The following is a 17893-nucleotide window of genomic DNA, read 5'->3' as shown; positions in this document are numbered from 1 at the left end:
GCAACTCTTGAGCCTTGGTTTTCTCATCCATAAAATGGGGATAGTAACACCTATCTCTTAGGTTGTTGTCAAGGTCAAATGAAATATTATTTGTGAGATGTTTTGCAAACCTTTATCCTCTATGATTCAGTCTGATTCTTTATTTAGGGTTTCCTTGGCAAAGATATTGGAGTGGTTTGCCATTTTCTTCTCCAGCTCATTGTACAGATGAGGAAACTGAAGCAAATAGGGTGAAATGACTTGCCCAGGGTCAGAGAGTTCATAAATGTGTGAGATCAGATCTGAACATAGAAACAGGAATCTTCCTGTTTCTTGGTCCAGCATTCAATTGGCTGTCCCAAGGCTCTATATAAATACCAGCTATTATTACTTATTAAAGACTAATTGGAGGAGCGACTAGGTGGCGCAGTGGATAGAGCATCAGCCCTGAAGTCAGGAGGACCCGAGTTCAAATCCAACCTCAGACACTTAATAATGACCTAGCCGTGTGGCCTTGGACAAGTCACTTAACCCCATTGCCTTGCAAAACCCTAAAAAAAAGACTAATTGGGTTGTTGGGAATCTAAAATGAATGCTAAAGCTTTATATGGATGACAGCTAATAGTACGATTATGGATAATTGTTGTTCTTCACATCAACTTGTACTGCCAAGAGCCCTACCAACCCCCAAATCAGATATCACTGAACATTTGATTTGTCAGAGTGGGCAATGTATCGGGCACTCCATTTTAAGGCAGACAAAACCCATTTCTAGGGTACCAGGATCCGGTATCTTCTCCTTTAAGGATGATTTGTCAAAACAATTGCTTCTGGGTTAGTGGTTGGGCCTTCCCATTAATTCTCTATTTTCTTCCATTTTCCAATCGGTTGGTCATTGGCAATCACTCTGCCTACATTTGTGGAGGTTAGACTCAATTGTCAGCTTCCAATATTAAAAGGATAATTTCACAGGGAGGTGAGATTAGATGTCAGCGTGACTCCAGAGGGATGAAATTCAGACTAATGGATAAACATTAGAGGAAGGCAGATTTTAATTGAGACGAGGGATTTTCAAACATATCTACCCAACAATAGCATAGGCTTCCTCCGGAGCCAGTGAGTTACGTCACTGGAAGAGTCTGAGCCTAGGTTTGATGACAACTTGTTGGGATTATTTTAAAGGAGATTCATGATTTGGGCACATTAGATGAGAAAACTTCCAAGTCCTCTCTAGCTCTCAGAGCCCAAGATTGGTAAATCTTATTATGCTGTATTCCCAAAGTCACCCCCTTTGAGAGGGTTAAAGAGCACAGAACCAAATCCCCTTCACAGAATTCTTCCTGAAGGAAATAAAAAAAGACAAGAAGTTTCAAGTGCTAGCAGTTCAGAAGTCAGACATGTGGATGTAGCTGCTGCTACCTGGCTCTTAGGTCAGAACACATGAACCCCGCAATCTGAACTTTGAATTGCTGACTTCTTTCTTGGCCTAAGCTCAGATCATTATGAAAAAGCAATAGTTTTGTTTTTTGATTTTTGCAAGGCATTGGGGTGAAGTGACTTGCCCAAGGTCACACACAGCTAGTAATTGTTAAGTATTTGAGGTCACATTTGAACTCAGATCCTCCTGTCTCCACCACTCTATTCACTGCACTGCCTAGCTGCACCCTTCCCTCCCCTCTTAAAAATACTCCCTACACTGATAGTTATTCCTGATAGCCAAAAATAAAAGAAAAAGAAAGGTAGGCCAGCATAATTGGCCACTATCCCTATCATGCCTGATAGGTCCTTGAACTCCAAAGGTACCCAAGGAGGAATGGGGAGAAAGAATACAAAGAAGAAGGAGGGTAACCAGATTTGCCAAATAGGAAGGTGGAGGCAGGTCTTGGCAGGACAATCCTCAGGGTCATTTGGGTCATAATCGGCAATGTGACACCTGTCCGTTAATTTTGTCAGCACCCTGAGGGCACGGGATTGCCTTTTGCTCCTTTTCATACCCCCAGGACTTAGTCCAATGGCATTATAGCAGATGCTTAATGAATGTTGATTGGCTGATGATCTCAGGTGGACCACCCAATACAATTTGGAGGCGGATTATTGCTGACTCTGGTTCCTGAAAGGAAAGGAGAGAATTGGGCTGGGTCACCTTGACTGTGACATGATGGATGAACAGCTCCTGGATGGAGACCAAGCCAGTAGGAAAGTGGCTTTGGCCTCAGGCTACTGAGGCTGCCTGCCCAGGGATACCAGGGATCAGGGCAATGCTCTGTTCTCTGCTGTGCTCTCCCATAAAGCCTCCAGCCTCAGCTACATCATGCTTCCATCATGGAGGAGAAGAGAAACAGATCCTTGGAGGCTCAATGGCTGCAAGGGATGTCCAGGGCCTCTGCTGGGTTGGACCATGCCAGAGGCAAGGACATCCTCTGCTGTTCTTTTCCAGAATATGGGCAGATGATCCCTGAGCAATCAAGTTGGGGGCAGAGATGGCTCTCTTGGGCTGTTTTGTACAAAAGATTCATTTTTTTCCGATACACTTTCAAACTCATGTATTTCTTTTGTTTCTATATTGAATTTAATGGGAAAAAAATGACTTCTTCCCTCTAGGGACAGCCATGTTTTGGCAGTTGCTTCTTACTCACTGCCCAGAATACAACTGTTCACTGACATGCAGAATTACAATTTTTCAAAATTAATTTTTTTTAAAAAATTGCAGGAATCTTAACATGAGAGATATTTCTGCTTGTCCAAAGAACAAACCACTAGGTAGTTGATGTGAACTTTGTCCTCAAGAGTTCCCCAGTCAAGACCCAAACATATAAACAAATCCATAAAAAGTCCATTGGAGACCCAAAGACAAAAACTAATTTTCCTCAAAGAGCTTCCATTCTACTGTGCCCAATCTCTGAGGAGTTATGGACTGTGTTGCATCTTAGATCTTCATGGTCCTCTGACTGTGTGCTCAGAGATTCAGGGTGGGTTTCCTATCCCCCCCACTTGGGACAGAGAGCCATAGAGACAGACTCCTAACATTCCCTTGCCCTCCAGGGTCCATCTTTCCTACCCTGCAGCATGCCAAGAGGAATGCTTCCTTAGAAGGTGCTGCCCTAGCTCACAGTACAGAGCTCCTGGCCAAAGTTTGCCTTTCTCCATATGCTCCAGGATGACAGTTTATTTGGTCTAAGCCAAATCCAGTTGGCTCCTTTTTGCCAGTGGGATGAAGCAGAGGAGATAGTTAGACAGCTGCTAAGGACCTTTTTTTTAAAAGCTGGGATTTTCAGACCAGGAGAAGGCTGCTGAGACAGGCAAATGCAATCTGATGAAGGTGGCTTTTAAAGGAAGATAATTTTCTACAGAAATGTCCTTCCATGCAACTTTTTTTAAACTGCAGTCCATGTTCTGGGGTTTCATAAAGGTACTTTGTTCAATATTACTGCAGTATTAGAAATATTGGTGGGGGCGCCATTATGCTGCCGTAACTTGGGAACAGTTCTGAAGATGAGCACCCAGCAACCCACCAGACTGAGCAAAGAGGTGGCTAATGGGAAGAAAGGAACCCCAGAACTTTCCATTCTGCTCTTCCTTCTGACCTATCTTAGCTAAAAAGGAAAGAAAAATAGAGATCCTAGGAACAAAGGGACATCATGGGATAGGAAAGAGCCCAGATTGTGCTATGATCCTTGGGTATGTGAGATCAATGGTAGTGTATACACTGGAAGGCTGGGTGGTTGGAGACAAAGAGGTGGATCTGCTTTGGGAACACTCTGACCATCAGTTTCCTCCTCCCCACTCCCAAGAACAGCAATTTGGAGTTTCCATCCAAAGATGGTACCAATGATTCTAGTGAAAATCAAAGAAAGAAGAGAGAAGTCAAGTGGACTTGAATACCTTCCATCTTATTTCCGAGAAAGTATGAGAGGGAGGAGAGATTCAGGTGCTTGAGTGACCCAGGTAGAGAACCCCACTCCCCACTTCCTGTTTACTTCCACCCCATCCTCCACCCCAAGTAAGTTCATTTTTTCTTTTACAAGATGGGACTTCTAACAGATATAAGCAGGGAAATATCAATAGCCTAAGGTCAATAGGAAAGCACGCAAAAAAAGGAGCCATGGTTTCAGAAATCCTGCCCCCCTCATTTTTGCATCAAGAGGGGTAGGGGCTGACAGGCTGTGGGGTTTGTCTTGGCAACAATCATCAGCCCAGAATGAGCAACTATCTATCTTATAGACTGGGCAACATGTTTTGTTTGCATATTTGTTCATGGGACAATTCTAAGATGTTCTTAATCCTTTTCTGAGGTACATGAAATAAAGGGCAGCCATCCCCAAAATGCATGTTGTTTGTTGGCTGCCTTTGTGGGAGGATTCTCTAACAAGTCCTTTTGGAGTAACTGAGGCATGGAGAAACCCAGAGCTTGTTGTGAACCTGGCCTAAAGGTGTCACTTGGGCTAGATGGGGAGAAGTGAGGGACAAACTGTCACTTTGTGACATATGATCATGACTTTGACATGTGAGCATGAGATCAGGGGTTGTATTTCTGGCTCTCAGCATGCAACCCATGTAAGCTTTTGACCTTGTGGAGATAAACTCTTGAACCTAAAGTATGAGGCATCCCTGGTATTGTTGCATCTGAAAGTTAGGAAAGAATCTGGCAATACGAAACACATGAGGGAAGAGCCACAGACAGGAGAACACTAGTGGAAAGAAGGGCAGGGGGAGGAAAAGGACTGGTCTGGAGAATGGAACCACTCTCAGGGAGCTGGAATCCATCACATGGGCAAGACAAGCTAGAAACAAAAATGAGGCTCATGGGACACTGAAGCGGGACCACACGGCCACAGTGAGAAGAGGCCACTTTGTGCTACAGAGTGATGGGAGACAGCGTCACCAACAACAACACACAGCTTGAGCTTCCCCTTACCCTTCTTCTTCCGAACTGAAGCTTGGAAACAGAAAGGGAATGGACGGTAAATCACTTCGGTAGGCAAAGCCCTTTTACAAATGCTCACCCCAGGGCTAGTCTCTGAGAGCCAGCCTTCTCTCCATGGGCTTCTTGGATTTCAGTGGTCCATGTTACAGAGGGAGGTACATGAAACTTCTGAAAAACTCCATCCTCCAAATTAGACAAAGCCCAATTAAGGGTTCAGAGGATTTGGAGTTCAGGGGAACCTTAGTGACCAGCAGGTCCATTCATTCAGGTGTTTGTTCATTCATGGATTTCATTCTTGCATATGAGCTGACTCCCAATGCAACCCAGATTTGTTTTGGATTAGATGACTGCTCCCACAAAAGGCAAGAATAGTTTAATAATTCCAAATACCACCATTATAAGGCCCAAGCAAGGCTGTGATTAGACACAATGACAACTTTCTAGAGGCATTAAATTATGAAATTTGGATTCAGAATGGACCTTGAAGTCATTCAGGTTGACTCCCTCGATTTACATAGGGAAAAAAGAGGTAAAACATGGAAGTCATTCATTGAGAGGTCTCTTTTCTCCCCTTCTCTTCATCTCATATCACTCAGATGTTTTCTGCCACTATGTCCTCCTTCACCCCTTCTCATCATCAAGGCAAACCCTTCAAACTGCTAAGTCAACTTATTCCAACCTGGCTTCTCCAGAAGATTACCCCCTCTGTCATCCCTATTCTCACTTATTTTCATCCTTCTTTGTCTATCAGCTGCTTCCCTCCTGCCTACAAATCATCTCTGTCTCTTTCCATCAAAAACATCATCACTTGATCCATCCATTCCATCCAGTCATCTCCTCCTCTTCTTCCTTTGGTGACTTGACTTCTTAAGAAAGCTAAGTCTGCAGGCAAGGCCTTCACTTCCTTTCCTCTTACTCTCATCGTAACATTCTGCAATCTGGTTTTTGACCAGATCATAGTTCAGCTGCTATTGTTCTCTCCAAAATTACCAATGTGTTTGTAAAAACCAAATATAATTTTCTTAACTCTCATCTTTTTTTCATGTCGAAGCAACCTGCCTCTTTTTCTGCTTTTCTCTAGGTTTCCCTCTTTCCTATCTGACTGTTCCTTCTCAGTCTTCTTTATAGGATCATAATATAGATCCTGTCCACTAGCCCTGGATGACCCTCTATCCAAGGGTTGGCAAAAAAATCCCAACAATCAGTTCCAACCTCCAGCCAGCTTTTATTTAGGGACTATGAGCAAAGAATGGGTTTTGCATTTTAAAACATCTATTTAAATATTTTACAAGGGAAACAAAACCAGTTCCCTAGACATACAAAAACCAGCTACAGCCAGATTATCCTTAGAATTTGAATTTATTGATCCCTGCTCTATATATTTTTCCTTCTGAACTCTTTAGCTTGGTGACTCATCAGCTCCCTTGGATTCAATGACAAAGACCATATCTTTGTAGATGATAATCAAATCTACAGATTTATCCCTAATCCTCTTGCTGATCTCTGGCTTACCTATAGGGCATCTCACTCTGGATGATCCAGACACATTTTAAACTCAACATGTCTAAAATCGAATTTGTTATCTTCCCTTCTAAACACTTTTGTTTTTGTAAGTTCTCTACTACTCCGTGTGGGTGTCATCACTCTCCCAGTGCCTCAGGTCCAAAAGCTGGGGGCCATCCTTGATGCCTCACCTTCTCTCATTCCCTTCCCCACCTCATATCCCATCTGTTGCTCAGAATTGTCAACTGACTTTCCTAACATCTCTCAGAAATTCCTTTCTCCACTTGTCCCTTTCCTCTAATATTATCTCTGATTTAACTTGTTTGGCCATCATTGTCTTCAGGTTGGCTCCTCTATTAGATGGGAGCTCCTTGACAGATGAGACTTTCTTTTACCTTTTTTGTATCCTCAACATTTAGCAGAGAGCCTAGAGAAGCTTCCAAAATACTCGTTGATTTGACTTGCCTTGGCCAAGGTCACAGGGGCAAAACATAGTAGAGCTGAGATTGAAAACAAGATCCTCTTTCTCCAAGTCCAAATTCTTTCTGCTAGGTACTAGGTACTAACCATGACAGGTTCCTATTCCCTAAAGACCAGAATGCTGCCACAAGAAGGACAATGTCCTAAGCAAAAACCAGATGCCTTCAGGGGACCCAACACAGTTGCATTTCTATCACAACTGTCAAATGAAAGTAAGGAATTCAAAGGAAGGAAGGCAGATCCAAAAAGATCCCAGATGACTCAGAAGGATTTATAAGGTGGATTCTGAGAGTGAGAAATATATTTCTGGACCTTAGATTAAAATATAGGAATGATGGCCTTCTTGGTTAGGGATCCAGGAATGGAATGCATCTCACAAGAGCCATTAATAATTAATGTGTGTGTGTGTGTGTGTGTGTGTGTGTGTGTAAGATAACTTTAATAGCTTAAAACTGCATGAAGGCTTTTGGGTGTGTTTATACATAAACAAACATACATACATGTATCATTTACATATATTTGTATAAATATCATTGGAATTCTGATCAAGAATATTTGAAAATGGAGTGAAAAGCTGCCCATTTGTTTCACAAAGCCAGAAAGCAACTAAGGCATAGAATGAAGGCTAGAAGGAAAAAAAGAAGCTAGTGATTCATGGGAGACAGTATTGAAAAAGATAATCAGCACCAAAATGCTTATCTTTGTGAAGCTGAATTAATTTGATCTCATGGGTATCACTGAGGCTTGGGCTGAGACCTAATAGAATACATAGTAAGCATAGCAAAGCGGTACCATAGATTAAGTAGATATGTACATGTGGGAAATCTGGTGATGATCCATTTAGGGAGGATCAAAGGAGGGAGGTGCAGACACTTTCCTGCAGCAGTGCTGTCCCACAGTCCTCCAGGACACAAGGAGAAATCCAATGGGGCATTGAGGAAACAGATCACAAACAGTCTGGGGGGGGGGAGGCAAGTGCCATGATGGACGGGGAGACCTCAGTTCTTTGTACCCTGATATAATTCATTCTCTCTCTCTCTCTCTCTCTCTCTCTCTCTCTCTGACAAAAAGAGGGGAACTCACTAATTTATAAGTTGCCCTAATGATCATTTCATGAAGTAACATAGGAAATTTCTATTATGTGAATGATGCTGACCAATGAGAAACTCCATCTATAGCTTGTTTGAATATATTTGTTGCTTGCTGCCTCCTCCATCAGCGCTGTCTGCCTCAAGAGTGGAGCTTATCTTTTGCCTCTTTTTATTTTTCTAGAACAAGCATGGTTGCTGTAACATGGTGGGTTATTTAATAAATCCTCATTGACTGACATACTGACTAAAGGAAAAAACCACCAGGAGCCAGTGGCCCGCTCCTCCCCAAGTTCATGGCTGTTGAAGCAAGGTGGAAAGTGGACTATAATCAGCTATAATCCTTAGATTTGGGAAGAATGGGGTTCAAGGTTTTTAGAGAATGAGTAGAAAGGAGACAGAGCTTTATCTTTCATAGGGGAAGTTGGTAGATCGAGAACCCTTCAAGAATGAAATTCAAAAAACTAAACAGAGATTATTCCACTGAGAAGCAAAAAAAAGGGGGGAGGGATGCTGCCAACAGAGACAAATGTGGCCACTCAGGGAACTCCTCAACTGGCTGGGGTTTTAAAAAGACACAGATAGAAGATGGGAACAAGGGAAAGGAACAAATGAGGAATCCAAAGTTGTGACATAACCCTGTGAATGGAATATCAGAAACAGGAATTGAAAATGAGCCAAAGCTGGAGATTAAAGACATATAGAGATGTGGTTGGGGTAGTTGGAACACCAATTTCTAGAGGAAGTCCTGAGTTCAAATCAAATTTTAGATATCAACTAGTTGTATAACCCTGAGCAAGTCTCCTCATTTCTGTTTACCTCAGTTTCCTCATCTATAAAATGAGAATAACAATAGTTTCTGCCTTCCAGGTTGCTTGTAAAGATGCAATACAAATATATTTCTGAAGTGCTTAGCCCCTGGCAAATAAACTCAGTCAGGCTGGGATGACAATAAGCAGTGGGGAGATGGATGATCTACTCATCTCTCATTTTTCTTTTCTCTTCTTGGCCAAGAAAAAATCAAAATTGGTTGGACAGGTGATTATGGTTACCTAAGATGGCTAACAGTATGGCAAAGAGCATCTCTAGCTGTTCATTGTGAGCATAATTCATATTAGATAACCCAAGTCTTTTTTTTAGGTTTTTTTTTGCAAGGCAAATGGGGTTAAGTGGCTTGCCCAAGGCCACACAGCTAGGTAATTATTAAGTGTCTGAGGTCAGATTTGAACTCAGGTACTCCTGACTCCAGGGCCAGTGCTCTATCCACTGTACCACTTAGCTGCCCCTAGATAACCCAAGTCTTGAAAGATGGTTTTAGATGTGATGAGGAAGGCACCGTGAGTGATTGAGAGATCTTAGCCAATGGGATCGAGTGCCACAGATTTGGAGAAGGGCAAATCCTGGCCCAACCAAAATAATCGTAGAAGATGATAAGTTCATTGATGTTGGGGTTAGAGATTTTAACTTCTACTCACTTCTAGTTTTAGGGAAATCACAGCACAAATGATTAGAAGATTAAGCAATGTTATTGTTTGGGGACATTTAGAAATCAGCGATGACACAAAGAGATTGAGAAAGGGTTGTGTGAAGTGAAGAATGGGGGAATGCTGGAAGCAAATGATGCTGGGATGTCTGGGAAGTGCTTATCATGCTGGCCTTGTGGATAAGATGGGGTGGCATGATAGTTCAGTTTTGGTGGCATCAGAACAGCTAAACCCCAGGAGGAGTCATTAATGGTTTGCTATCAACTTGAAAGGAGGTGTCTAGTAGAGTGCCCTAGGGATTTTCTTCTCTGTCTTTGTCTACCTGCTCGTCTGCCTGCCTTCACCCATATATCCTCAGACTTTGCTGGGCTAACTGCGGGTTATCCACCGAAAGCTAATTACAACAAAAGGTCCTTTCCATTGCCCACCTGGCTACTTACCTTTGTCCACTAGTGAGAGGCCCAGAAATTCAAAACAAAACAATATTAGAGAAAATCAAAGGACAAAAGGGCAAAACTCGTTTTTACAAATTCATAGTAAAACCTCACCAACCACAGAAACACACACCAACACGTACACACACACACACACTCCACAACACAGAGACGACATCAACTCCACACAAAAGAAAACATCTTTCAGAGAGATGTCAGACTGGTGAGATGTGAAGCTACACCGAGGTCAAGTCTTCTCCCACCACTCCATTTCAAACTGGGCAGGGACCAAAGCATTTCTGAGAAAGGATACCATCATGCGGGGTGGGGCATGCACGCCTTGGATCACCCCCAGAGGGTAGCATTCCTGGCCAGGGCCTCTTGGAGGCTGGGGGAACAGGAAGGGGACCTTAGGCAGTGCTGACATTTCTTTTCCATCTCCACTACTGCAGCATGCTGGTGAGATAACAAGGCGCTCTTACCAAGCTCTTCCAGCTCGGAGGTCATAGATTTAGACCGCAAGGTCAGGGCTGTGGTTGGCGCTCGCTTGGGAGGTGGAGGGGCTTCGCAGAAGAATAAACAAAAGCAGACATAGAAGCATCAATCGTCATGTCAGTTGCCCCAAACCTGGGCCATTCACGAGGCCAACAGGGTCAGGTTCTGAACCATGGAAATAGCCTGGCATGTGTGACATGGCTTTGTTCTGACAGGGCTCTTGCTGAGAAGGGAGACACAGAGCTCTTTCCGGAGGGTGGGGATGACTGGATTGGAAACAGGTTTCAGTGGCCTTTGGTGAGTCACATTGCAGGATATTTCCATGGGCTCTATTGGGGTTATAATTATTAGTTGATCACAGTGGGCTTGACAAATTAGTATGTTTATGATGGAGTATAAAAGGACCCTCCAGGTAGAGCTGCTATTTACCTACAAACATGTAAATCTGTGCACAGACACAGACTTGGGAGGTCCTTAGCCAGACCAGAGGCCAGGGCTTGGATAGAGACATAAGGCTTGTCAATCGATCAATCAACATTTATCAAGTGCTCCTATGGGTTCATCATAGTGATAAGTTCTGGTGCCTAGGCTGGTGACAGAAAGAGCGACTGTAGGGAAGCCACTGCTTTAGAGGTCAGGACTTTGTGGATTTCCCCAAGCTTTGAGGACTCGGCACAAGGGAGTCTCTACTTTAACATATCTGTGCACAGATCACTGTAGGCAGGTTGCTGCTACTACATGGGCCAGGTTAAACCATGTTAAGGCCCTTAGGGAGATGGAAGTTAATATGTGAATCCTAGCAAATTATGATAAAAAAGAGAGACCATGTCCACATCAAAGCCTCATGGGGAAATGTTCCTTTATCATTGGGGCTCCTAGGCCTGTTCTTCTAGCCCTGAGGAGCTGAGAGACCTTTGCATTTTCAGGAGTAGAAGACTTGGCAAGGATAACAAGACTTCAGGTCTTGGGACTAGAATTAAGAAGGACCTCAGAAATCACCCTTTCCAATCTATTCATTTCACAGATGAGAAAACTGAGGCAGCCCAGGTCTCACTCCCCACTTGAAGAGCTAGAAGGACCCCTGAGAGACTAATCATATGCTGTGATCCCTCTTTTTTGAGGCACAGAGAAGGGAGAGTCTCACTCAATGTCTCACAGGTGAGTGGTGGAACCAGGATTTGAAACCAAGTTCTGTGATGCTAGTTCAGGACTCTACCCCTCGCTCTCTGTGGCCTTGGAGGTCAACATATTTCAGGAGGAGAGGCTTTGATGAACATGGCCCCCCCTCCCCACCAGCCACAAGTGTCCATTTTGACCAAATCTCTGCTGTGGCTGAGCCAGTGGCAGGTGTTGGTCACTAGGTCCCACGGAGACTTGTTAACTGCTGGGCACTAGAGTGATGAACCTGGACAGGGCATGCCAAATGTTGACGGCAGGTTGGTGGCTTTGTCCGGGACTCAAGGACAGTGCAATGTCTTCCTTATTTTCCAACTTGAAATGAAGAGAAGGGGGATGGGCTACAAGAGAAAAAGCATCTCCTCTGCTCTTTTCAGAAATATCTTAATATACAGAGTATGAGTGTTTTGTTTCAAAATGGGGGAATGGTTCTCAGATGGTCATGAGCATGAATGCCAGCCTCATCTGGCTTGACCAGACAGGGGTGTGACTGGTGGTGCCAGTGGACAAGAGAACACACACCTTTTTTCCTGGCTGTATCATCGGGATCGAGGCTTCTGGTTACCGTGACAACCTTGAGGACTAGGTGATTCCCTCCTTGGCGGATCATGTTCACCACTTGTCTGTGCCCAACTTTCACAACATTCTCATTGTTTACCTGGAGGGAGAAAACAAAATAACCTTAGAGAAATCAAAGGGAAGTGATGGGGCAGAAATCCACCTGAGATCAAATCCTCTCCTTTTTCTCAGGTGGAACAATACTTGGGAGAATCAGCAAAATAGTGTTGGACCACTAAGGTTTTGAAAGTATCGGCTGGGGAGAACGATGCTAAAAATGACCTATCTTGACCCTAGAAAACAGACGCCAATACATACCTCCCACCTCTCGGGAGAGAGGTGAGGGACAATGGAGGCAGAATGTTGCATACATAACTGTTGGCCTTTGTTTTTAAGTAATAGATTGGGAAATGATTGAGATGTAAAAGACAAAAAACACCAACAAAATTTTTTTTAAAAAGAAAGCCATCCTTCTATAGAAATTGGGCTTATGGGCTGTGGAGCATGGTTGTGATCGTTGAAAGCTGAGTTCTGGTGGGCATGAAATATAAAGGAGAGGCCGGACAGTCTCCAGTACATCCATGCTTCCAGAACTCACTCTGTTCTCTGCCAAGCCCCTGCCAGCTCCCATGATGGCGGAGGACTGATTTCATGCAAACTCTTTGCCTCCCATGTTTACTCATCCAGACCTGGGAAGTGTTTTTATGGCCCCCAGTTATGTATAAAAAGCCCCACAGGACTGACCGGGGCTTTCATTGCTCTACTGTTGCTTTCCATTTTTCTCAGCTATGGAGAAACACGACACCTTAATCGGTTTGCACAGCCTGTAAAGATACATCAGGGCATTTCCGAGTTTCCTTCCATCACATTCTTCTCTCTGTCCTCCCTACAACTTTCTCCTGAGAAATGATTTCTTTTAGGTTTCCAGGCTAAAAGGTGCATTCTGGGACTCTTGCTACCCTTCTACTTTGGTTAAAGGTCCAGAGTCTTGCAAATCTCTATTGGGGAGCTTGGGAGTCTGACAATGACCCCTTACATCCTGTCAGGGTATGGAGACTTTGGACAGGTCTTTGGCAACCATTTTCTTCTCAGATGCTTGAAGGACCATGAGCCTTGGCAAGTCTTTGTTCCCTTTTTATGGATCTAAATGCATAATCTCCATCAATAAAAGATATATGTATGGGCAGCTAGGTGGTACAGTGGATAGAGCACTAGCTGTGGAGTGAGGAGGGCCTGAGTTCAAATCTCCCCCCTCCCCAGACACTTAATGTAACTTTTGGCAAGTCATTTAATCGTATTGCTTTGCAAAAAAAAATTTAAAAAAGATATACAAAGTAACATAGAAGAGGGGGGAATCAAAGAAGGCTACCTGGGAAAAGAACCACTTGAGATAAGCCTTGAATGTCCTCAGAGATTCTGAGAGCTGAAGGTAAAGAAGGCATTCTATGCATGAGGCATTACCTGGGCAAAGGAAAGGGAGTAGGAATTGGAATGCATTGCGTGGAGAATAGCAAATAGTTTAGTTGGACTAGAATGCAGAGGAAGTCAGGAGATAGGGTTCTCTTATCTCATAGGACCAGCTCCCAGACAGTTCAAAGCAAGTAAATGCCAACAAAACCAGTATGGGAGATGGGGAGAAGAAAAGTGCAGAGGATTTTCTAATTCTTTAAATTCATTTGATCAACCCAGAAATCCTGTCATCAGCAAACTATCCAAGAATACATTGCCCTCCAGAGTCTATTTCACAGTGTCCAATCTTGGAACACGTAGAGAGACAAATTCTGTTGAATACTGCAAATGGTCCTTCAGGATTCTCCTTTGGGAGGCCCAAGCTGACTGACAAGCTGATGGAGACAGAGGTCCCCTGACTCCTCTATTGTGGGGATCCTCTATTCTCACAGAGGCAGAGGTGAACACTCTTGGTCTCACATCCTTTCGGCTAATTCTCCCCTGCTGGGTCGAATCCCCAGAAGTGGAGAGATGATACAGGAGGACTGTATCCTGAGGCCATGGGAATGAGAAGAACTTTGGCCTGCTCTTCTCTAAGTAACTTGAGGAATTTCCCTAATTTATCTGCTTTTGCCCACAGTAGTAAGGGTGGGAGCCCTGGGGTGGGAGCGGGATGCTGGCCACAGGGAACACCTGCGGAGAATTTCCAAGGTGGAGGGATCCTCCTAGAATACACAGTTTAGGGCAGCCCTGCCTAAGTATCCCTTCTTCATGTCAGGGACACTGGTCTCGCTGCTGCTCCTCAGATTTTCCAGGTCTGTGAATTCTTACTGGTTATCCTCCATACTTGGCCTGCTTTATATCCCTCATCCCTGTTTCTCAGACTCCCTGACTTTGTTCACATCCCAGTTAAAATTCTTTCATCTGCAAGAAGTCTTTTGGATCCCCCTATCTCTAGTGATCACTTCCAAGTCTTCAGGTATGTCTTCGGATTTGTACAAAATTCTCTGCATGTTGCTTCCCTATTGGACTGTGAGCTCCATGAGATCAGAAGTTGTCTTTTGCCTTTCTTTGTGTCTACCAGCACCTGGATGGTGATAATGAGTACTGGACCTTTCCTGTCACTTCAGGGTTGGTCAAACACTTTACAGACCTAGCCCATGTATCCTCACCACAACTCCAGGGGTTATTCTCCCCATTTTACAGATGAGCAAGCTGAGACTTAGAGCAGTGTAATGACTTTTTGTGACAAGAATCTAGTGGACACTCTAGTTTATTGGGATGTCTTGCAAGTTTGTTACTTCCCAAATCAAACATCTGGCTGGTTTGGGGACTCATGTAATTTGACAAGATCAGCTCTTCTTCCAGGATCTGAGGACCAACAGCTCTTTGAATGGCCCTGCCTAGCACTTTCTGTGACCCTCATTAGCCTCACCTTCCTGACAGTGAGAAACAGAGGACTGCCAAAGATAACCTTGGCCTCACCTCCATGGCTTCTCTTTCATTACAATTTCTATTAGCGAGGACCCAGCAGCCCTGATTGTCAGCCTGGAGGGCAGGAATCAGATTCTCTCCTCCACTTAATAGACCTAGTCTCCTGCCTATCATGAGGGTGTTGGAAATAAACCTTGGCAGATGGTAGCTAATGTTGAAAATTACTCTGGAGTGGAATAAGAAAATAACTTTCTAACTGGCCACTGGAAACCATTAGCAGGCTTCCCTAGGAATCTGAAGACAAAGGAGATTCACCTACCAGGTCACCTGACTCATATGGGCTTTGGTCAGAAGAATTCTTGGGTATTTTATTTATATTTATCATTAATATTAATTATTCATCTTAATAACTATTTCTACTTTTACTATTATGTTTTGGTTTCTGATGATCTGAATCATATTGTATCTGAGCATCTAATAGGGAAACTTATTACCCTATTTACAGGCTACAGACCTTGGTTCAATTTGAAAGCAGCATCCGTACTCAGTCTCACTCCTCTAAGAATCCATGATGGGACTATGATATGAGCTGACTCCAAGTATCAAGGTACTGCAGGGGACTGAGGTCTGCCCCCCCCCCCGATTCCTAGGACAAAGACTAACATGCTTTTTGGACCACTAACTTCCTCTGTGGTCTTGGGTGAGTCATTTCACTATTATGGACTTCAGGTTCCTCATCTTGAAGGTATTATTGGATGAGATGACCTCAGCAGTCTCTTTTAAGCCCAAATCTGAGATCCTGTAATGAAATTCTTTTCTGGCAGCTCAGCTGTCTGCATTCTCCACCACTAGGTATGGAGTCTTGGAGAGTGAGAGGCAGCCAGTGAAAATACAAGTGGAGTTGCTGGTATTTCCAAGGATTCCTTCCCTTTGGGGATGACAGAATCTCAGAATGATAGACCTTCAAGGAGATCTAAGCAGGCACCCCCCATCATGGAAGCTCCCCATTTTGGGGAGATACTGAGTGATTTGAAAGTATTTCCTGACGTCGAATCTAAGTGACTCCTTTTGAGCCTTCACACACACTGCTCTTAGTTCAGTTCAGTGGGATCTAGCAGAGGAAGCATCATCCCTCTTCCCTGTGACAGACCTGGCTAGTGGCCTAGTGGGAGCCTAATCAATGGAGATGGACTTGGGGGCATTGATGTCTACTCTGAGCTTTCTTTTTCACTTCTTTAATTTGTAAAATGGGCAATAAGTCCAATTATGGGCTGCAAGGATGGCAATAACTTTCTAAGTTACAAAGTGATTGTTGTGAGAATTGAAAGGCAATATATTTGTAAAGTGTTCAGAGAAATAAAAATATCAGTTATTAGTAATATGGGGTTCCATAATCATTAAATTTTATCTTCCTAGATATCAAGTTTTTATAAATGGGCAATTTAGATGCCATTTTTCTTTCTCAAAAATAGAAACAGTTGAAGTTAGGTGACTTTAATTTTTAAGTATGCAAGGTTCTCAATGTTCTCTGTGGCCATGCCTGGCCTAGGCTTTCATTGAATTAGGGAACTCCCAAATGGAAAAGAAAGACTCCCTCTACCAATGGAAGTTGCCATTTTCTCTGTAACTTATAGTTTTAGAGAATCAAAAAGGGCATAGAGACAGCATGTGTCAGAGGTCACACTTGAACTCATGTCTTCCAGACTTCCAAGTCTGATCTCTCTATGCTGGGTGGCCTTCCAATTTGATGGAGCAAGCCTTTCATGAGTGCTTACTATTTGACAGAAATTGTGCCAGACTCTAAGACTATAGAGACAAAAAATTAAGTCTCTGCTCCTTGCAAAATTACATTCTATTTGGAGATGGGGGCAGAAAATTTCAACACATTTATTTTAAGAAATATTAGCACTTTAAACAAGAAAAAAGCCTACCATTAAATCTACTCATTCCTCCCCTCAGAAGGCACCACATGCCAGAGAGAAGATATCACTAATCAAAGGCACTCAATGTTGACTCTCCAAAGTGATCAGTGACGTTTGCAATGGACCATCTGCTGGCATCATTATGGGCAATGAAGGAGGGAGCATCTGGAGCTGGGATCAGCACTGAGTCCGGGACAGTTCCATTTTTTACTAGTGCTGAATTTTTAATCCAATCAACAAGCACAATGGGTCTGTTACAAAGCTGTAGACAAGAAAATTAGAAATCTGTTATCTCTGGATAAGCATTAGAGAATGCTGTAGCTGGCAGGACAGGAGAAGCACACCAGATGATTAAGGGTCTTAAAGTGGCGAACCCCAACTAACAAAAATCAAGGCCATTGGAGAAATGAAAGGTTCTTATGGTCTTTTTTTTTTTTTGCAAGGCAAATAGGGTTAAGTGTCTAAGACCGGATTTGAACCCAGGTACTCCTAACTCTAGGGCCGGTGCTTTATCCACTGTGCCACCTAGCCGCCCTGTTCTTATGGTCTTTAAACCTTTATGACATCTCTCTGAAGGTTTCTTGGCTTGTCCCTATGTCTCCTCAGTCAAGATGACATTCCCTCAGTTTATGCATCTCAAAATGGGGATGATGATGATATTTGAACTACCCACCCCACTGTTGAGACAAGGGTCCTATGTAAATCTAAAAGCACAACATAGAACAGCTGATGATCTATGTTCTTCCTTCTTGAAGAAGACCATGACATCAGGGAGGTGATGCCATGACATGCAAGTGGACTGGATCTGAATCAAAGAGTGCTGTGTAAAGTGACTAACCTAACTTTCTCCTATGGAGTCATCCAGTAAGGCAATCAGGGCTAAGAGACTTGTCCAAGGTAACATAACTAGTAAATGTCAAGTGTCTGAGTTTAGATCTGAATTCAGGTCCTCTTGTCTCCAGGACTG

The 17893-nt window shown here is 43.4% G+C and overlaps 1 protein-coding gene across 8 annotated transcripts in view; it reads right to left on the bottom strand.

The window, feature by feature from the left end:
* Positions 1 to 17893, bottom strand: part of SHANK2 (SH3 and multiple ankyrin repeat domains 2) — a 675055-nt gene that overhangs the window by 41221 nt on the left and 615941 nt on the right. For 6 of the 8 annotated variants that reach the window (XM_074230850.1, XM_074230845.1, XM_074230847.1 and 3 more), the window contains 2 exons: positions 12086 to 12221; positions 10375 to 10455 (listed from right to left, as the gene is read on the bottom strand). In XM_074230850.1, the coding sequence (XP_074086951.1) occupies positions 10375 to 10455; positions 12086 to 12221 (217 nt within the window). Of the gene's footprint in view, positions 1 to 10361; positions 10456 to 12085; positions 12222 to 17893 lie in introns of all 8 variants that reach the window. The other 2 variants (XM_074230853.1, XM_074230851.1) reach the window with 2 other exon arrangements.

The sequence above is a fragment of the Macrotis lagotis genome, chromosome 3 (assembly GCF_037893015.1).
Source record: "Macrotis lagotis isolate mMagLag1 chromosome 3, bilby.v1.9.chrom.fasta, whole genome shotgun sequence".
Lineage (NCBI taxonomy): Eukaryota > Metazoa > Chordata > Mammalia > Peramelemorphia > Peramelidae > Macrotis > Macrotis lagotis.
This window is presented reverse-complemented; position numbering and strand designations above follow the sequence as displayed.